This window comes from Chrysemys picta, chromosome 4 (assembly GCF_011386835.1).
Source record: "Chrysemys picta bellii isolate R12L10 chromosome 4, ASM1138683v2, whole genome shotgun sequence".
Taxonomy (NCBI): domain Eukaryota; kingdom Metazoa; phylum Chordata; order Testudines; family Emydidae; genus Chrysemys; species Chrysemys picta.
In genome coordinates, this window is record NC_088794.1 from 23,043,944 (window position 1) to 23,064,732 (window position 20,789).

The 20,789-nt window shown below is 54.4% G+C and overlaps 1 protein-coding gene across 4 annotated transcripts in view; it reads left to right on the forward strand.

Annotated features, from left to right (window-relative positions):
* Positions 1–20,789, forward strand: part of ITPR3 (inositol 1,4,5-trisphosphate receptor type 3) — a 108,637-nt gene that overhangs the window by 60,347 nt on the left and 27,501 nt on the right. For all 4 annotated transcript variants that reach the window (XM_065591656.1, XM_065591655.1, XM_065591657.1 and 1 more), the window contains exons 11-30: positions 343–485; positions 1,073–1,172; positions 1,578–1,738; positions 3,499–3,640; positions 4,556–4,717; positions 5,639–5,811; positions 6,762–6,881; positions 7,874–8,056; positions 9,601–9,852; positions 10,387–10,531; positions 10,878–11,025; positions 12,115–12,311; positions 12,563–12,692; positions 13,521–13,578; positions 13,851–14,016; positions 14,803–14,967; positions 17,161–17,229; positions 18,719–18,844; positions 19,608–19,730; positions 20,515–20,715. In XM_065591656.1, coding sequence (XP_065447728.1) covers positions 343–485; positions 1,073–1,172; positions 1,578–1,738; positions 3,499–3,640; positions 4,556–4,717; positions 5,639–5,811; positions 6,762–6,881; positions 7,874–8,056; positions 9,601–9,852; positions 10,387–10,531; positions 10,878–11,025; positions 12,115–12,311; positions 12,563–12,692; positions 13,521–13,578; positions 13,851–14,016; positions 14,803–14,967; positions 17,161–17,229; positions 18,719–18,844; positions 19,608–19,730; positions 20,515–20,715 — 2,964 coding nt within the window. The remainder of the gene's footprint in view (positions 1–342; positions 486–1,072; positions 1,173–1,577; positions 1,739–3,498; positions 3,641–4,555; positions 4,718–5,638; positions 5,812–6,761; positions 6,882–7,873; positions 8,057–9,600; positions 9,853–10,386; positions 10,532–10,877; positions 11,026–12,114; positions 12,312–12,562; positions 12,693–13,520; positions 13,579–13,850; positions 14,017–14,802; positions 14,968–17,160; positions 17,230–18,718; positions 18,845–19,607; positions 19,731–20,514; positions 20,716–20,789) is intronic.

Sequence of the window (20,789 nt, forward strand, 5' to 3'; positions counted from 1 at the left end):
AGTCGGCGCCTATGTTTCGCACAGCTCAGAGTGTGCTGGAAGGGCGTGCAGATGAGGTGGTGGTAGAAGAGAGATGACTTCCTAGCCCTGTGGCAGAAGGGTTCTTTTACCCCATTTACCAAGTGCCTTTGGGAAGCCATAGAGGTGGATTTGGCCAATCCTCTCCTCATGTGTGTGTGTGTGACTGTTTTCGTGCTGCAAGGCCCCAGCCCAGTTTCTTGGAAGCTTCTGCTGTGTCTCAAGCCTGACCCGCCTTCCCCCTAGAGCACGTGTGCGTGGGGGACCTTGGTACCACGTCCAACCGCTTGGTACCACGCTCAACAGCTACTTCCCTTGGTGCAGGGCGGGACCATTCGCTCCAGCCGGAGGAAAACGGGAGAGAAGATCAAATACCGGCTGGTGGCCGTGCCCCACGGGAATGACATCGCCTCCCTCTTTGAGTTGGACCCCACCACGCTGCAGAAGACGGATTCCTTCGTCCCTCGGTACGCGGGGATGCCCGGATCCATTATGAAACCTCACCGATTCAGTCAGCTTCATGGCCTGGTGGGAATTCAGAGCTAGTTCGCCAGTTGGGCGCAGTCTCATGGAGGCTGGGCTGCTTCAGAAGGGGGGAAGATTTGGGGTCAAGGAAGGGAGCATGGAGTAGCCGTCAGACAACCTGAAAGCCTAGCACTGAAACCTGGTCCACTCTTGCCTGGGGGACCTCTAAGGGAAAGTGTAAGTGGCCCTGTTCTCGCTGAGCCAGCTCACCGGTGGGGGCTGCGTGGCTGGAGCTGCTGTGTGTTGGAAAAGCAGTAGCACCACCATGGGGTCCTGGCCCAATTCCCGCTTGGTGACTGTGTCGACTCCCCTAATTCCCCTGCAGGAATTGCTTTGTTTCTCTCCTGCCCCAAATCGTGTTCTGTAGGCTTGCTGGTGCAGAATGACTGTCGTGTCCCACCCCAGAGGTGGCTGCATTTCAGCACAGGGAAGTTTGACGTGATTCCCATCTGCGCATCTGGAAAGTGCTTCTGCGCCTTTCTGGATGGAAAGCGCGATAGGAACAGAACCTTCATTGTACCGATTTCAGGAACTCCTACGTGAGGCTGCGCCACCTCTGTACGAACACTTGGATCCAGAGCACTGACGTGCCCATTGACATCGATGAAGAGAGACCCATTCGTCTCATGGTACGTCCCACGCTTGGTCACAGCTTGGCTGCAGGGTCTTATGAGCTCTTAGAATTCAGAGTTCATGTCCCTGTGGGCTCTTGATCATCATCAGGAGGACCAAAGCAACCTAGAACCCAACCAAAGCAACCTAGAACCCAACTTAGCTGTCCAATGCAATAGCTGATAGTAGCCATGCGGTAGGGAGGGGGTAGGGTGGGTCATTCATCCCACCATGGATGGAGTAAAGGTGCTGTGGTGGTGGTAGATAGCAGTGTGTGTGTGTGGGGGGGTATACCCGGAGCCCAGCGTTGTAGTGGGTAAAGTGTTGAGAAGGTGCCCGTGTGTATCTGACCCTGCAGCAGATGCTCTCACTGGAGCTGAAGCGGGTTGTGGTAAGGGGTGACACTGGGTTCTCTCTTTCAGCTTGGCACTTGCCCCACCAAGGAGGACAAAGAAGCTTTTGCCATTGTCTCTGTGCCAGTGTCAGAAATCCGGGACCTGGATTTTGCCAACGATGCCAGCTACATGCTGGCCAACGTGGTGGAGAAGATGAATGAGGGCTTCATCAGCCAGAACGACCGCAGGTAACAAACCCAGCCGTGCTTCTGACCATTGGCCAAGCAAAGCCAGGCCCATGCTCAACTCAAAGGCACCTCTGTCTGTCTGTAACGTGGTGACTTTTGAACATTGCATCCGATGAGTCTCAGGGAGCATCAGAGGCTCCAGTGTGCTGAGCCCTGTGGATTTTGGTGAAACCCAGGAAAGCCTGATTTTCACTCAGATCACTGTTTGGTCACATCGCCTCCCAGATGTCTGTGGGAGGGGAGCAGAGTCACTCTGGTGCAGGGGTGAGGCAGTGAGCGTAGAGTTAGGGTGCCAGAGATCTTCCTCTGCCTGCAGTACCAAATGGACACTCTGGGGGCCTGACTTTGGTGGTAATGATGCTGCTGGAAGCCTCTTGCCTCTCCAAGCTAGTTAGCTGGGTCCTCCAGGGAGGCTCCCTAGTCTCCATTCCAATTGAGATCACCCCCAGCAAGGCATCTCAGCCCCCAATACTGGCCAGCCCCCCCGCCAGGCCTCTCGCCCTCAGCTGGTCCCGTCACCCCTACTGTGGCCAGGCCTTTCCCCCCTGACCAAGTGGTCACTTGGGATGCAGAAGGGAAGTGGTGCGGGGTGGGGGTGGGGGTGGGGCCTAGCTGGATATCCAGCCTACAATAAGCAATGAAGCATGCAATTCTACTAGCAGAGTGCTGCTAGAATGCAGCCTGCCCTCCGGTGCCGGGTGGTGGCAGGGTCCGTGGGCCGGGCCATATCTCTGTTACTCATGGCATACCATGGCTCTCAGCCTAGAGCTTCCCTGCCAGTGGCCTGATTACAAGCCTGCTCCTCCCCCGGGGCACAGCAAGGAAATCAGATTGTGTCGGGCCTGTGCCAGCCCCTCCTTTGCAACAAGAGAAATAAATTAGGAGCTGGGAGATGGCCCCGTGATAGCGCGGTGTTATTTATAGGTGGGTGGGTTCTTGGCATTTCCTAAGCAAAACACAGCGATACAGTGATGCAGACAGACTGAGCCACTTCCCCTTTGCCACCCCTCCGCCAGGAGACAAGCTGAGCCCCTTGGACTACGGGGCGCCAGAAACTTGGCTGAAGGGCTATGTCTTGTGGAAGAGAACCAGGGTCCTGACTACTCATGACTATTCACAAGGGGGAGGATATTGGTCCTGCTGTCCAAGCCAAATTCTTTATGTACTTTAGTTTGAATACACATGAGAACATAAGAACGGCCATACTGGGTCAGACCAATGGTCCATCTAACCCAGTATCCCATCTTCTGACAGTGACCAACACCAGGTGTTTCAGAGGGAATGAACAGAACAGGCAGTCATCCACTCCCAGCCTCTGGCAGTCAGAGGCTAAGGACACCCAGAGCATGGGGTTGCATCCCTGACCATCTTGGCTAATAGCCATTGATGGATCTATCCTCTATGAACTTATCTAATTCTTTTTCTGGTTCTACACAATTATAAGGGGTCTAAACCCTCCTGCTTCAGGGCATAAATCAAGCTCTAAGAGGTCAGGGAATAACTTCTCCATGGACATTATGGGGGTTACATTCTCTCCTGCACAGAGGCCCAATACATGTTCTATATACTGCGTAAGTTCCTCAAAACCCAACTTGGGTCTCATTTGTTTTGTATGAACCACCCAACAATTGGGGGTTAGTTTGGAGATTAAGAGCGGTTCTAGGCTGCTCTCTGGTTATTAACCCTCCCATTGCTGAGGTCCCAGGTGGCGTGGATGCACCCGCTGCCGATAATGATGTTGCATGCTGCCCGCTTTGCAGGTTTGTGATCCAGCTGCTGGAGGACCTGGTGTTTTTCGTCAGCGACGTTCCCAACAATGGGCAGAATGTGTTGGACATCATGGTGACCAAACCCAACCGAGAGAGGCAGAAACTCATGCGGGAGCAGAACATCCTGAAACAGGTGAGCAAGATGGGAGAGGAGGGACACGTAGGGATGTGGATTTGGGTTTGAACCAAAACGATTCAGCCACTGAACCCTCATGGAGCTGTGGGGAAAACATGCCCTGGGGAACGGGAATTTGGGGATGGGCTGGTCAGAGAGAGACTGGAGAATTGCAGACTGTGTGTCTGTGCAGCCAGCTTGTATTCTTCAGGGGCATTTTTACATAGTTATTGTTAGAAGTTATTCATAGTTGGGGTTGGGGGGCAAATTTGGTCAATGGAAAGATCATTAAAATAAGGTGCTCTTAGAAATTGGCCAGAGGGCGGGTACACTTGGTGCTGGTGTCATGCAAGCTGCCCTCTTCCATCACGGATGCCAATCAGTCCTGACCTGCAGCTCCCCACGGCTATCAGTCTTGTGCCCCACACGCAGCTCTGCTGACACTCATCAAACTTGACCTGCCGGACCCACTCTTATTCCAGCCTTGGGTTCCTTTGGAGCCCAATGAGATGTAGGGTGCTTTTTTTGATGTCACAAAATCTCCACGCAGGCCTTAGATGGTCCAACTCATTCTGCTTGTGATCAGAGTCGAGGTCTCCAGAGGGGACCCACTGCATCCCTTGAACTACCATGGGAAGGGGTCTTCTCCAGCCTGGAGTTTGCAGCAGGGTGGGTTTAACCAGGCTCTGCCTGCAGGAACTCCCTTATCTCACAGTAGAAATGTCTGTGACAGCCTGACTAGCTCAGTTGGTAGAGCTTAATCTCTTAATCTCAGGGTTATGGGTTCAAGACCTATGTTGGGCACTTGATCTTGCTGCCTTAAGTGTACTAAATGGAGAGGCCTGAGCTGCAGCTCTGAAAGCAGAGAAGGACTCTGCGGGGGGCAGCTTGGAATCTGACTCCCTTCGGCTTCCCCCTTTTGTGTTCGATTAGATCTTCGGGATCCTGAAAGCTCCATTCAAGGAAAAAGGAGGGGAAGGCCCCCTGGTGCGGCTGGAGGAGCTGTCGGATCAGAAGAACGCTCCCTATCAGTACATGTTCCGCCTCTGCTACCGGGTGCTGCGGCACTCCCAGGAGGACTATCGCAAGAACCAGGTGGGTCCATGTGGCAGAGTGGCCGGGTCGTCCTGGCTGCAGCTCCTGGCTCCACATGGTACATTGTCATCTGTATTGCGGTAGCACCTTGAGGCCCTAATCGGAGATCGTGGCACCATTGTGCTAGGCGCTGTACGTCCATATCACAAAAAGGGAGTAAGCCATCTCCATCTGCTCTCCGGGAACCCACTCGCACGGGTTGCTGATTTGGCTAGCAAGCTGTGGGCTTTAGGACTCCCGTGCACTCCTGCTGCTCTAGCAGAATCACCCATATGGATAATTCCCTGTCTTCCCACTGGAGCTGTCAGCTACTTGGGCCATGAAGTGACAGAGTTTCCAGGCCCCTGGCCTCCCCACCACATGCCAGCTCTGCTGTCCCCAAGGCAGGCAGGAACCTTGTCCCCTCTCTCTCTGGAGCTTGGATCTTCCTCTTGGCCACCATTTAACACTGACTGTGATGGAGAACCCCTGGGCGGGGATCCTTCTCTCCACAGCTGGCCAGACAGCGAGCAGGGCCTATGGGGTGAAGCCCTTGAAGGAGATAGGTGCTGGAAGCAGAGTGTGCTCTGAGGAAATGGCTCACGGAGGTCTGAGAGGAGGGGGCAGCAGTCGGACCTGGATGGAGGATGGGACCCGCGCCCACTGCCAGCACACACCCAACCATAATCAGCCAGTGGGGAACCTGGATGCCTTCCCCAGAGGCTGGGTCTGCGTTATCTGCGGGCGCTGGGTCTCTGCATTGGATGGGCACCCCAGTTGGTGTCAGAGCACCGATCCCAGATGTTGCTCACCCTACTTGTCGCTCATGGTGGGGGTGTATTTTTGGGTCACCATTGGCACCCAGTGCTAGTCCTGGCCCTCCCTGTCCCCTGCCAGCTGCTCTGCCCCTCCCCCCAGCTGATCTGTGCCTCTCCCCTCCAGGAACATATCGCCAAGCAGTTCGGCATGATGCAGTCCCAGATCGGCTATGACATCCTGGCAGAGGACACCATCACCGCCCTCCTGCACAACAACCGCAAGCTGCTGGAGAAGCACATTACCAAGACCGAGGTGGAGACCTTCGTCAGCCTGGTGCGCAAGAACCGGGAACCCAGGTGTGTGCCGTGCAATCTGGCCGCTGTGTCGCCGTCTGTGTGCACTGAGCGATGGACCCCTGTACGGACGTTTGGGGAACCTCTTTTTTTCTGTTCAATTTCTCCCTCCCCGTGTGCGCTGGTGTTTGAAGACTGTAGTGTCCAACCAGCTGAATGTTGCTCTATTGCAGCCGTAAAGGTTGCTGGCCAGCAGAGAGACTGTGCTTGTGAAGGGGGTGGTATGTTTGGCGTTTGGATCGTAGGGACTAGCAGTGCCCTGGAGAGGGAGTTATGCAGGAAACAGGAGGAATCCAGAGGCTGGGGTAGTGGAGGGAGTAGCAGGCCTTGCAAAGTGACCTATGCTAGGAGAGGTTGGCTCTCCAGGACTGGAGGGATCGGAGAGGCTAGCAGAGCCCTGCGGGGGCAGAACTCCAGAGGCCGGGGGTATCAGAGGGGTGGAAGCACCTTCCAGGGTGTTCGTGATGTAGGAGAGCAGATATCTCCCGGGGGGATTGCAGCGGCTGGCAGTGCCCTGCTGGGTGGCTTATGCTGTCAGGGGATGGGACATTGGATGCTGCAGATCTTGGCGAAGTAAAAGCAGCACTGCGCCGAATGGGAGCAGAGTCGTGAGGCCTGGGGAGGTGGAGACTCGGACAAAGGGCAGGCGCTGAAGGCGAGATTCGGCTGAGCCTGGTGCTCACGCAAGAGGACCCTCCTGGGTGTGAATGCCAGAGCAGGGTTTCTCACCAGTGGGGAGCATCCGCTCTCCAAGCCTCAAAGACCTATCCTGTGCGTCAAGCCAACAGCTCCATAAGGTCTGCAACCCCAGTCCAGGTTCATGCGAAGACAATAGCTTTGAGAGAGAGGCCAGAGCATCCACTGGGGTGCCCTTCTCCTTCAAACCAGCCCACCCCACCCCCTCAGCCCGCCCCATCTGACAGTGAGCTGTGGCTCTCTTGTGCTCGCCCCAGGTTTTTAGATTACCTCTCGGACCTGTGTGTGTCCAACCACATCGCCATTCCCGTCACCCAGGAGCTGATCTGCAAGTGTGTGCTGGACCCCAAGAACAGCGACATCCTGATTAAAACGGAGTGAGTATCCCAGGGGCCGCTCAGCCCTGAGTGCTGGGCCCTTCCCAACGCCCCCATGGGGGACTGTAGCGTGAGTGGAGTGGGGAGAGTCACAGGACCCGCCCCCCCGTCAATTCATAGGGTTGAGAATGAGACTTCAGGGCCAGCTAACCCAGCCCCCCACCCATCAATCTTCAGGGCCAGCACCTCAGCTGGTGGAAATTGGCATCGCTCCATTGATTTCAAGGGGGTAGAGAAAGGGTGGTCTAGTGATTAAGGCCTTGGCCAGGGACTCAGGAGGTCTGGGTTCCATTCCTTGGGTACATCATTGACTCTCTCTCTGCCCCAATTCCCCATCTGTCCAGTGAGGAAGGATGGGCCAGTGGCCAGGATACTCACCCAGGCTCAATTCCCTGTTCTGCCACCAACTCCCTGTGTGACCTTGGATACCTCGCTTAATCTACCCTGTGCCTCAGTTGCCCTTCTGTAGCATGGGGAGAATAGCCCTGCCCAGCCTCACAGCGGGGTTGTGAGGATTACCCCATTAGAGATGGTGAGGCTCTCAGATACTACAGTGATGGGGCCAACATATAGAGGGATGAATCTGGGCCATTGTTACGGGGAGCCTCCTGAAATTAGTGCCTAAGTCACAGTATGAAGTATCGGCCTTCTTCGGCTTGCCCACGCCACAATTCCCAGCATCAGTCTGGGACAGGTGGATTCTCTGGGCTCAGCCTTCTGCTCCCTTGGTTCTGCTCCTGGTCAGCAGTCTAGAAGAGGATCTTCCCAGCCTGTTGATACCCAATGAGTTTTCTTTCCTTGCTGGTTATTCCTCTGCCCCGTGTGAGATGGGAGGTAGTGTAGTCAAACCGTCAGCACACAGGCCCGGGGAGTCTGGAATGCTGACTCCTTGTGTGACTTTGGGCGAGTCCCATTGCCTCGCCGTGCCTTGGTTTCCCCATCCATACAATGGGGAGTAAAGACCCCTGTTGAACATGGCGGTGTGATTGTAGGCTGAGGCCAGTGAAGGAGATGTCCCAGACCCATGAATACCTGAGCATCGAGTACTCCGAGGAGGAGGTCTGGCTGACCTGGAGTGACAAGAACAATGACTGCCATGAGAAAAGCATCCGGCAGCTGGCGCAGGAGGCGCGGGCGGGCAACGCTCATGATGAGAACATCCTGAGTTACTACAGGTAACACCGTGCGGCCTCCCCGACCCTCCCGGGGGTCTGATAGGGACAGCGTGAGGATTGGAGTAAATCCACCCCTGGCTGAGCTGGGCTTTTAGGGGGAGTTAACCAGGGACTGGAACTCAGCATCAAGGGAACCGATGCTGGGCTCTGCGAGTGCCGTCCCCGCCCCCTCCATGTTTCCATATGCTCGGCCACTCCTGGGCCAGCCCAATCCCCCTCCTCAGGTGCTGGGATGAGCCAGGGAGATGACCGTCCGGCCCATCTCCCTGTCTGGCAATGGGGGACACAACCCGCCTGCCCCGCTAATGCTAAGGCCAGCCCCGCTCTAAAAGAGTCCCACTGAGGGGGTGTGCCCATGGGACACTGGCTGGGTGCAGGTAAAGGGGGAACAGAAGAGGAGCATGTTTGTGGCCACCCCCCTCAGCCAGCCACTGTGGGGTGTGTTCTCAGTAGCGTAGCTAGTGGGGTGCAGGGGAAGCAGCCGCTTCCCCTCATTTTTCAAAAGCAGCCCCTTAGGGGTTACCTTAGATGGCGCCAGCGGGTGGGGCCTGCTCCTCTCTGAAGGGCAGCACGACCGGAGGAGCCAGGGGGCCAGCGGTGGGCACGTCCGGAGGAGCACGCCAGGCAGCCAGGTAGAGAGCGGGGATGGGCTGCGCTGCTGGGCCCATTTGGGTCCGGAGCGCTCAGGCCGGGGGGAGCATGCGCGGCGGCGGGGGACTGGGGGGAGCACATGCGGCGGTGGGGCTGGGCTGGGCACGTGCTGCCCGGCAATAGGGGGGGCCGGCAGGAGAAGCGGCGAGGGGGGAGGAGGCTGGCGCCTCGGCACCTTGAGGGAAAGGCTCCGTTTGGCTGGGCTCAGTGCGGCAACAGCCCGGCTGCCGGAGCTGGGGCGAGGAGCACTGCCGGGCTCGGGCGGGCGGGTGGCCGCTTGCTGCTCAGCCTGGCGAGCTGCGAGCCCCGGCCCGGCGGGCACCGGGTACCGGCAGCAGAGGGGCAGGGGAAGGGCTGGCCAGGGACAATGGCAGGAGGGATGAGATGGGGGGGCGTGGGAGAGGAGCTGGGGGGGGGGGGTGCGGAGCAGCCGGAGGAGGAGCCAAGGGGGGCGTGGCCAGAGGAGGAGCCAAGGGGGGCGCCTTTTTTATGTTTGCTCCCCCTGCTCTTAAAACCTGGCTACGCCACTGTGTGTTCTGTTGCTGGAGTCAGTGGGAGTTCAGCGACGGGAGCACAGCTGGGCCTTTGTTTCCAGTCCCAGAGCTCGGTCTGTGCTGTTCAAAAGCAGCCCCCCGGCCCAGCTGCCTCTCTTAAGCTTTCTTGCTCATCCCAGGAGGCCCTCGCCAGCTACCCAAGAGGCACCAGCTGGGCATGAAGCGGGGTCTTGTTCCCGCGGCAGAGGGGAGGGATGATATTTGTCGCTTTCACAAATGATCTAATAAACAGTCCTCTTCCTCCATCTCTCCTTCTCCTTTCATCTCGTCCCCTTGTCCTTCTCTGTGTCTCTTCCTCTCTGACCTCCTGCGTTCTCACCCCCCATCGGCCCTGAATAGGTACCAGCTGAAGCTGTTTGCCCGCATGTGCCTGGACCGCCAGTACCTGGCGATCAAAGAGATCTCCAAGCAGCTGGGGGTGGATCTCATCTTCCTTTGCATGGCGGATGAGATGCTACCCTTTGACCTCCGGGCCTCCTTCTGCCACCTCATGCTGCACGTGCACGTGGACCGGGACCCCCAGGAGCTGGTGATGCCCGTGAAGTTTGCGCGGCTGTGGACGGAGATCCCCACCGCCATCACCATCAAAGAGTGAGGCAAACCGGTGCTTCTCACCAGGAAGAGGGTGTGAAGGGGGATTCCAGACCACCCCACCCCACAGATTCCTGGCTCAGATCCAACTTGTGTCAGTCCTGACCAAATGGCCATACAGAAGGCAGGCGGGGGGGGGGAGGCACATGTGGAATGGGTCTGGCAGGTCTTAGCCAGGCCTTCTCGCATGTAAAGCCTTAAAAAAAAAACCACCAGCACAACTGGCACTGATCAGCCCTCAAGGCCAGTGACTCAATGAGCTTTGGAGACTGAGCTCTCCTCTCTCTCTTTCGAGGCCAGGGTACTTGGACACTCGCCCCTGCTGCTGCCCGGCTGGGCTTTTGTGGGGAGGGGACGCTGCCCTCCAGGCCTGTCCGTCCGATGCACAGAACTGCATCTGGCACAACGTGCTGCCCTTCTGGAGAGCGAGGCAGGGGCTCCTCCTCCTCGGGAGAGGCACTTATGGGGCTGGGGCGTTGAGGGAGACTTGGCCCATCTCCTGCTGGCTCACTGCGCCTCTCCTCCCCTTCGTAGCTACGACTCCAACCTGAACGACTCCCGGGATGACAAGAAGAACAAGTTTGCCAGCACTATGGAGTTTGTGGAGGATTATCTCAACAACGTGGTGAGCGAGGCGGTGCCCTTCGCCAACGAGGAGAAGAACAAGCTCACCTTTGAGGTGAGAAACCTGCGCTGGCCCTGCTGGGGAGGGGGCATTTGTCAGAGCTTTGAAGCAACCCCGAGTGGGGGCATTTCAGCACCTCATGGGCCTTATTCCCTCAAAGAGGCAAGGAGGCCACATCTCACTGCAGTACAGGGGCCCTGTGAAAACTTGGCGGCCAGTTTCTAGTCATACTGTGGGCAGCCATCTTGGAACTGCCAATTCTTGGTGCAAACTGGGCCACCATCTTGGAATGGCCAATTGCCACTGCAGTCATCTTGGGAGTCCTTACCCTGTATGGTTGTATTCCTCGTCTGCTCATGGGGTGTGGGAGAGATCTGGAGTCTTTCTGTCCTTCCCGCAGGTCGTCAGTCTCGCCCACAACCTCATCTACTTTGGCTTCTACAGCTTCAGTGAGCTGCTGCGCCTGACGCGGACTCTGCTGGGTATCATAGACTGTGTCCAGAACCCTCAGCTGATGATGCAGACCATGTACAATGAGGATATGGCGGGTAAGGCTCCATGGCTGGCCTGTAAGCACCTGCTTCTCTGAATTGTCTCAGTTCATTGATGCAGGGCCGCCCAGAGGATTCAGGGGGCCAGGGGCAAAGAAATTTCGGGGGCCCCTTCCATAAAAAAAAGTTGCAATACTATAGAATACTATATTCTCGTGGGGGCCTCTGCGGGGCCTGGGGCAAATTGCCCCACTTGCCCCCCCCCCCTCCCCTCTGGGCGGCCCTGCATTGATGACCTCAACTGAAACTGGTGGGTCTGACTGTCTCTGGAAGTGCTCCCATCTGGGAGTGGGGGGGCAGCGACCTGGGGCTTCTCGCCTCTGCGCTCACAGCTGGGAGCAGGGGGGAAGTCGCCCGCGGCTTCTCGCCTCCGATGGGTAGATCCGCACCTGGAGTCCGGTCGGCTGCCGTGCTCCCAGTGGGGAGCAGGAAGCCGGGACCATGGTGGGCAGCAGGGCTCCCAGCGGCTAGTGAGGAGCCCGGGTGGCAGCCAAAGCTGGGAGCCGGGGTGGCAGCCTGGCTTGGAGCAGAGACCCGCTGGGGAGTGGGGAGCTGGCTTTCTTGTCAATTTCATGGCAATTGACAAGAATGACAGCCAATAGCCAATGTAAGGAAGGCAGTGTCTACACAGACACTGCGTCGCCCTAACTGCATCAACATAAGCCCTACGCCTCTCGTGGCGATGGAGTTATGATGTTGGTGTAGTAGGGCACTTACATTGGTGGGAGCAAGGCTATAGTGTAGGCACTGACATCATGCCTTATGTCGACCTAACTCTGTAGTGTAGACCAAGCCTGAGAGACAGGGGTTAGCAAGAGCTTGGCCTCTCTCAGGCCTAACCCTGTGGGGGAGGAGCTCAGAATTTTGCCAGCAATAGTAAGATAGAAGTGCAGGGACACGCCAGGTGAATAATCAGCCTCCCCGTTTATCCTCCAATAAAATTAAAGCGGTTTCCAGTTTGGTGGAAGTTTGGGTGGGCTCCTATGCCAGCCGCAAGGTGGACTTAGAAGCCCAGCTCTAGCCCCCTCAGTGTATTAAAACTGGCCTCACACATTAGCCTCCTGCCAACTGTGGCTGCTTCCCTAGGGAAGAACGTGCGGAAGTCCATCCAGGGTGTTGGCCAGATGATGTCCACCATGGTCCTGAGCCGGAAGCACTCCATCTTCAGTGGCCCAAACCTCAGCACCGTGGTGGCCTCTGAGCCCACGGACCGGGAGAGGACCATAGAGAATGAAAACATCGTTGTGATGGAGACCAAGCTGAAGATCTTGGAGATCTTGAAGGTGGGCGCCCACGGTGGTGGAAAAGCTGGTGCATGAAGCTCAGAGGGAGGGAACAAATGAAATAAGGAAGTTGCAGGTTCCCGTGGACTTCTGCTATGGACCGGTGCCGCTGGCCTCTGGTTAATGCAGGGCTGGGGTGGTCAGAGGGGAAGGTTGGGAGTGGGGGCCGGGAAGCTGCAGCAGTGTGAAGAGGGCGGTTTCCATGGTGGGGGATTCACTTCTACACTCCTTCTGCCCATGCTGCTCCCCAGTTCATCCTGAACGTGCGGCTGGACTACAGGATCTCCTACCTGCTCTCCGTCTTCAAGAAGGAGTTCATAGAAGTCTACCCCATGCAGGACAGCAGCGCCGACGGGACAGCTCCAGCCTTCGACTCCACAAGTAACTGTCTCTCCATCCCTTTTGCTCTCTACCAGCAGTGCCAGTCTCCAGTGTAGCTTAGATTTAAAGTACCACATATGACATGTTAAATACCGGCTCATTATCAGGAACACGCTGAATAGCACTATATGGCTCTGATAAACCCTCTTAGCAGATGGAGAGGGACACGTGCTGCATTGAATGGGCTGGGTTGGAACTATTGATTGTTTGGTGCCAGGGCCCAGTAGCGGTTTGGGAGGCTTTTGCTTGGAGGAGATGGAGGTTGAAGGAAATTAGGGACACGGACACTTTCACTCTGGTGTTTCTAAGGTGTGGTACCTAATATCAGCTCAATAATAAAAATCTGCATCCTCCTTCCCTGGCTTCTCTTTCCTTTTGCTGATTTTCTCCCCACTCCCCTTCTGTTGTTGTAAGCGCTTCCCTGTAAGCCCAAGGGTAAAGGTGGTGACACCTCGCTCCCCACTTCCCATATGCTCCTTCCCGCCAATGAAATAGCAGCAGGACGTGTGTGCATGTAGAAGTGGCCAGTGGCTCACCGTAGAACTACCGAGGAAGGTGCTCAAAGGCAGGGGAGGTAAAGAATCTGCAGATACCGCAGTGAATGCTCAGGTACCACACTGATGAACAGCCTTGTGACGACCTAGAGATAGCCCAGTCCACTTGGAGTTCAGCAGGGCAGGAAACCCCTTTCCCCTCCCTGGATTGGGAGTTGAGACTGTTTGTTTCCCTAGGAGTTTCTGCCTCGCCTGGATTCGTTGTCACCTTCCATTGGTGCAGAGAGGGTGGCAAACTCCCTGCTGACGGTCCCTTTGCTTTCTCTCCTTTCAGACGCAGCGATGAACCTGGAGAAAATAGGCGAGCTGGCAGAGGCCATGTTTGGGGTCGGGTAAGTGCCTCGGTCCCTTCTTTCCAGTGGAAAATTTATCTGTCCTTTGCTATTCCCTGTAGATACGTCCCGCTCTCCTATGAAGAGGTGGATTGCTGGAGGCTGAAAGCCACAGGGAGCAGAGAACGTGGGTGGCCTGGGGCTACCATAAAGGCTACTATAGGAGCCCCTTATTAGCCATAAGGAGTGGAATGGGCTAGTGCAGGGCCAGCACAAAGCCCTAGGGAGTCCTTGATTGTTACTCACGTCGTGGTCTTTCCCCTTGGCTTCAGGAAGTCGAGCAGCATGTTAGAGGTGGATGATGAAGGAGGGAGGATGTTTCTCCGTGTGCTGATCCACCTGACAATGCACAACTATCCCCCGCTTGTCTCCGGCTCCCTCCAGCTCCTCTTCAAACACTTTAGCCAGAGGCAGGAGGTGCTGCACACCTTTAAACAGGTAACACTGCTGGGGGGCAGCCCAGGTGTCCCAGATTCTCTTGCAAGTCCTGGCCCGCACCTGGGGTGCAGTTGGCTGAGGGGGTCGTAAATAGGTTACACTAGGTGTGAGTCTAAATCCAGCCAGGCTGGCAGTGAGCAAAGGTTGAGTCCATCTGAATGTGGTGTGAAATGAGCGGGTGAGATCAGTCCAGCAGCTAGCTGGCGCACGTACACAGCGTTTGGCACCAAGAAAAGGTGCTTGGTGGAATGCCCAGATCTGTGCCAGCTAAGGAAGTCCCATTGGTGCAGTTCCTTCCTTAAACTGCTTTAGTAGGGAGGCTGCAGATCCTTGCCATGCCCTGTGGTTTGAGCATTGGCCTGCTAAACCCAGGGTTGTGAGTTCAATCCTTGAGAGGGCCATTTAGGGATCTGGGGCAAAAATCAGTACTTGGTCTTGCTAGTGAAGGCAGGGGGCTGGACTCGATGACCTTTCAAGGTCCCTTCCAGTTCTATGAGATAGGTATATCTCCATATATAAGTCTAAGTGGTCTTGAGATCCTCAACTGTGGGAGGTGGAGGCGGATGCTCAGGGTTGGGTAACAGAGTCACTCCCAGGCCTGATAGTGCCATAAAAGTAGCTTCTAATCAGCTGTTTCAGCCACAGCCACCCCTGTGCCTTCTGGACTGAAGGGGGGGAAGCAGAGAGCTGAGTGAGGAGAAGGTGGATGGACACCCACACTTGTTTTTTCATTGCACACCGGTTCCTCAGTGAGCAGAAGGGGCTGAGGTTCTCCTCGTGTTGCAGGTCCAGCTCCTGATCTCGGCTCAGGATGTTGAGAACTACAAGGTGATAAAGTCTGAGCTCGACAAGCTGCGCATGATGGTGGAGAAATCTGAACTCTGGGTGGACAAGAAGGGCAGCCCCAAGGGGGAGGATGCAGGGGAAGGGGCCAAGAAGGAGAAGAAAGAGGTAAGAACCTGAGCAGCTCTCCAGATTGCAGAGGAGGGGCTGGATACAGACACCTCTGTTTCGTTGGTTCAAATCCAGCTCAGGCCAGTGACTGAAGGATATTGCCTCTAAGTGGCTTCTGGGTTCAGCCCCATGAATCGGGCATGCCAGAGATGGGTGTTAGTTAGGCATTCGGTGCAGTAAGGCAGCTGCTGCTGGGGAAACTGGCAGGTGTGGAACCTTGTCAGAGATTTGCTAAAAGTCCAAGTACCCTCGATCACTCTTGTCCACGTGCTTGTTGACACCCTCAAAGAATTCTAATAGACTGGTGAGGGATGATTTTCCTTTACAGAAGCTGAGTTGACTCTTCCCCAACATATTGTGTTCATCTATGTGTCTGTTCTTTACTGTAGTTTCAATCAATTTGCCTGGTACTGAAGTGAGGCTTACTGGCCTGTAATTGCCAGGTTTGCCTTCGGAGCCTTTTATAAAAATTAGCGTGAGGGAATTCTTTAATTTATCGATTTTGTTCCAGTACCTCTTTTATGGATACCTCAATCTGGGACAGTTCCTCAGCTTTGTCACCTAAAAAGAATGGCTCAGGTGTGGGAATCTCCCCCACATCCTCTTCAATGAATTCAGATGCAAAGAATTCATTTAGTTCTCCACAACAGCATTGTCTTCCTTGAGTTCTCCTTTAGCACCTCGATCGTCCAGGGGCCCCATCATTGTCTGACAGGCTTCCTGCTTCTGATGTATTTAAAAATTTTCTTGCTGGTAGCTTTTGTGTCTTTTGCTAGTTGCTCTTCAAATGCTTTTTTTGGCCTGCCAAATTATATTTTTACACTTGACATGCCAGCTCCTTTCTATATTCCTCAGTAGGATTTGATTTCCAATTTGTAAAGAATATCTTTTTGCCACTAACTGCCTCTTTTACTCTGTTGTTCAGCCAGGGTGGCATTTTGTTTTTGGTCCTCTTACTGTTTTTTTAATTTGAGGTATACATTTAGTTTGCGCCTCTGTTATGGTGTTTTTAAATAGTTTCCATGCAGCTTGCAGGCATTTCACTCTTGTGACTCTTCTTTTTAATTTCCGTTTAACTAGCTTCCTCATTTTTGTGTAGTTCCCCTTTTTGAAGTTAAATGCTACTGTGGTGGGGTTCGTTAGCATTTTATCCCCTACAGCAGTGGTTCCCAAACTGGGGTTCGTGAACTCCTGGGGGTTCATGAAATGTTACAGGGGGTTCTCGGGGGAAAAAATTCCCTAATGGCGGACAGAGCTGTCCCTAGGGATCCCGGACAGCATGGGGCCAGCAGCCCGGAGCCGCTGGACTTCCAAGAGCTAAGCAGATCAAAGCAAGCATATCTATCACACTGAGGAGATTTAAACTTCAAGACTCCTTATAAGAAATGGAAAGGGAGGTGGATATTTTTTGCTGTTTTTAAAATGAAATAGGCAACTAGTGTTGTTTTTAAAATGAAGAACAAGTTTAAGCTTTGTTGTAACGTGCGTTGTTTGCCTGGACTGCTCAAGACCTGAATGTTTGTGTAGGAGGAACTCTTTGAGTTGGCTTCTTAAATACCTTCCTGCTGTTTCTGATACTCCCTGATGAAACATAGGAGCCTTGTCTTATAACAGGCTTATTCCAAGTGATACAAGCTACGAAAGTGAGATCTTGGAAGAGTGTTGCCGTTTTCATAATGTAATAAAAATACTGTCATGATAAATAATAATTAATAATGTGTAATAAGCATGTCATAAAAACAAATTGTGTATTTCCAGATCACTACTTTTATAATTTATACTCAGGTAAAGGAGAAAATCCCTAGAAATATTCATTTTTAGGAGGGGGCTCGCGAGACTTGACATTTTCGTGAAAGGGGTTCACGGGGTGTTAAAGTTTGGGAACCACAGCCCTACAGAAATGTTAAATTTAATTACATTATGGTCGCTATTATTACCAAGCAGTTCAGCGATATTTGCTTCTTGGTCCAGATCCTGTGCACCACTTGGGACTAAATCAAGAATTGCCTCTCCCCTTGTGGGTTCCAGGACTAGCTGCTGCAAGAAGCAGTCATTAATGGTGACTAGAAATTCTGTCCCATCCTGAGGTGCCATGTACTCAGTCAATATGGGCTAGCTGAAATCCCCCATTATTATTGGGTTGTCTCTTTTTGTACTGAGAGACGTTCCTCTCTTTCCTTCCCTTTGTAGCACACTGCAGATGAGGAGGTCAGTACCCCTGAAGAGAAGAGCAGCGAGAATTACAAGATAGTCAAAGGGGTAAGTAACAGCTAATATTGTCTCTGGTAACATCACATAGCACCAGCCAGCTGTGCAGCGGGTCAGCAGGGAACGTTGGACTGGAGTTGTCTTCATGGTGTTACATACAGCGTCTTGCACCATGGATAAGGGACTTGTGAGAAGTTAGGGGTGGAGCTGGCAGCTTGCGTGCAAAGACATGCACGACTCAGGCTTACACTTAAAAGTTTAGTGCAGGGGCTGCCCTATGAAGTCATCAAACCCTGTGCAATAAAAGTAAAAGGCAGGACTTGTGCTAGGGGACAGAGGTGAGGATTTGTGAATGACACACAGGACTGTCACTCTGCATTAGGAAGAACACAGGGATTTATGAATGAGACCCAGGGCTCACACTGCACTAGGAAGGACACAAGGATTTATGAATGAGACCCAGGGCTCACACTCTGCACTAGGAAGGACACAAGGATTTAGGAATGAGACCCAGGGCTCTCACTCTGCACTAGGAAGGACGCAAAGATTTATGAATGAGACCCAGGGCTCACACTCTGTACTAGGAAGGACACAAGGATTTATGAATGAGAACCAGGGCTCACACTCTGTACTAGGAAGGACACAAGGATTTATGAATGAGACCCACCCAGGGCTCTCACTCTGCACTAGGAGGACACAAAGATTTGGGAATCAGACACCAGACTCAAGTTGCTGGACGTGAGGGTTTCTCAGTTGATTGAGGCCCCGTGCTAATTTTTGCTATTCTGCTTGGTGAGTTGCGCTATGGAATTAACTCTCCCTTGTGTAGTTGGACACAAAGGGGCCTGTTCTCCCCTCTGTCTCACCCACGCAGCCCAATGACTTTAAGCGCGTAAGCCAGGGAGAAACTTGACCCAACATTTTGCAGGGCTTCCAGAACAATCCCAGCCAGGGTCATAATGGCCGGTGGGGTGACATCCTAATCTGTTCCTGCCTGAAGGGTCATGAATGCGAGGCAGGGCCTGGCTGTGCAGCCTGCCAGCTGGGGCTGCAGATGTTGCTGCGGGGGGAAAAGCGAGATCTCAACTGCTCATACGTAATGCAACACCTTCCATTTGGCAACCTGGAGATCGCGGGCTGGATTCTCAGCGACGCCGATGTAAAAGCAGCATGGCGCCACTGTGCTCAGTGGACTGGCTCTGGTTTCACACCAGGGAAACTCAGTCAACCAAGGCTGGCCTCCCTCTTGTGGAAGCCGGGCTCAGAGGAGGCGACAGGAGAACAAACATGCCTTTGATCTCCTGGGGGATGGAATGTATCTGCAAGTAGCCTGAGGCACTGTGTTCCCAGACAGGCTGTCACGCTGGCATCTTGGCTAGAGAGCACCCAGGGTCCTGACCCTAGAATTCAGGACTCGGACAGGCCCGTTCACGCATCTCAGCCGGCCTCACTGGGGCCCGTGTAGGGCTGTGTTCTGCCGTGTGTGTTCTAATGCTCATTCCTCTTCTCTTTTGCTTTGGGGGCGGGGTTCCCTCTCCAGATCCTGGAGCGGCTCAATAAAATGTGCGGGGTGGGTGAGCAGGTGCGCAAGAAGCAGCAACGCCTCATGAAGAACATGGACGCCCACAAAGTGATGCTGGATCTGCTGCAGATCCCCTACGAGAAGGTGGGAGAGTGGGAAGCAGGGCGGGGATGGGATGGGATGGATGGGAGTCGAAGGCAGCAGCCCCAGGGCACGTTCAGGCCACTGGAATATCTCAGAGCGGGGGTCAGTCGCTCAGTCCAGGCTGCTCTGAGTTTGCCAGTGATTTCCTACATACTGGATGCCTGGAGGCAGCGTGTCTAGTAGCTAGAGCAGCAGACTGGCTGCTGGGACTCCAGGGTTCTCTTCTCAGTTTGGCCACTGACTCACTGCACCACCCTGGGCAAGTCACTTCATCTCCCCAGACCTCAGTGCCCTTGTCTGTAAAATGGGGACACAAAACTCTTACCCACCCTTGCAAAGTGGGTTGTGGGGAAAGGTCTGTATACGGGAATCACCAATCATTGAATCGTAGGACTGGAAGGGACCTCAAGAGGTCTTCTAAGTGTAATACAGGGTCCTATGTCGTAACGTCAGCTCTGACAGACAGGAATGGACTGAGGAGCCATCTACAGCAGCCTGCCTCAGCACAGTCCAATACACCTGTCTGCACAATAGTGTCCAGTGGGTGAGATTTCTTCCTTGACCCAGCTGTGGATGCAGAAACCTTCTCGGTGTCGTCGAACCTGATTGATTTGTTCTTTGATATGCCACAATGTAACCCTAGGAAATACCATCTTGGGAGGGGCGCCCTTGTGCTTCTCATGGCTTAGGATGTCTCCTGGGTAGAATTCCTCAGGCTCCTTCTCTAAGAACTCACGTTCTTCTCTGCTCCCCCTTTGCTCAGGGTGATGCAAAGATGCTGGAGATTCTGAAATACACCCACCAGTTCCTACAGAAATTCTGCGCTGGGAACCAAGGAAACCAGGCCCTTCTGCACAAACATCTCAACTTGTTCCTCACCCCTGGGGTAAGAGAGGAGGGGGCCCCTCTGGGAGAGCTCAACATGGGTCCAGAGGAGTGGGATGGGGGATAGATGGGGATTCGTAGACAATAGAGATGGAAGAGACCAATTCCGGTAGGTCAACAAGGCCACCCCGATCCCTCTACCCCGCTGGCCAGTCCTGGATAGTTCACTAACATTTCACGTGATAGTGCTTGCTCTTTAGAAGGGTGGCCTTGCGACAAAGGCACTAGACTGGAGCTTAGAAACCTGGGTTCAATTCTTGGCTCAGCCCCTCACTTGCTGTATGAACTTGGGCAAGTCACTTCACCGCCCTGTGCCTCAGTTTCCCCATCTGTGAAATGGGGCTGGGGATGCATCCCTGCCTAACAGGGGTGATATGAGGCTAAGTCACTAATGTCTGGGAGGCTCAGATGCTAGGAAAGCTGATGGAAAAGCCAACAAATAAATGTTGGGATTGCTAGAGGGTGGCAAAGCACCCCTCACCCCCCCATCAGAAAAGGGGAGGAGGAAAGTTCTAACCAACCCTGCAGGATTGTCAGGGGGTTGGTTGGCTAAGGGCTGTGAAGGCCCAGCGGGTGGGTAGGGGGGTAGTGTTTAGGATACTGCTCCAGGAGAGGGGAAGGGTGTTTGGAGAGCATGGACAAAGGAGGGAGAGACACAGAAGGGAGGAGACATACCTGCAAGAAGGAGAGAAAATGGGGGGGCAGGGGGAGCTGGGAGTGTACCTGGGCGTTTGGGGGCTCTGCGAGCCCCGCAGCCTCACGCAGGCGTCACTTGCCCCCCGCAGCTCCTGGAGGCCGAGACGATGCAGCACATCTTCCTGAACAACTACCAGCTGTGCTCGGAGATTAACGAGACGGTGCTGCAGCACTTCGTCCACTGCCTGGCCACGCACGGCCGCCACGTGCAGTACCTCGACTTCCTGCACAGCATCATCAAGGCGGAGGGCAAGTACGTCAAGAAGTGCCAGGACATGATCATGACGGAGGTGAGAGCCCCCTCCCCTTGGTGTGGAAGAGGGGGAGGGTTAAGGTGTATAGACAGACCCAGTCAGAGAAGCAG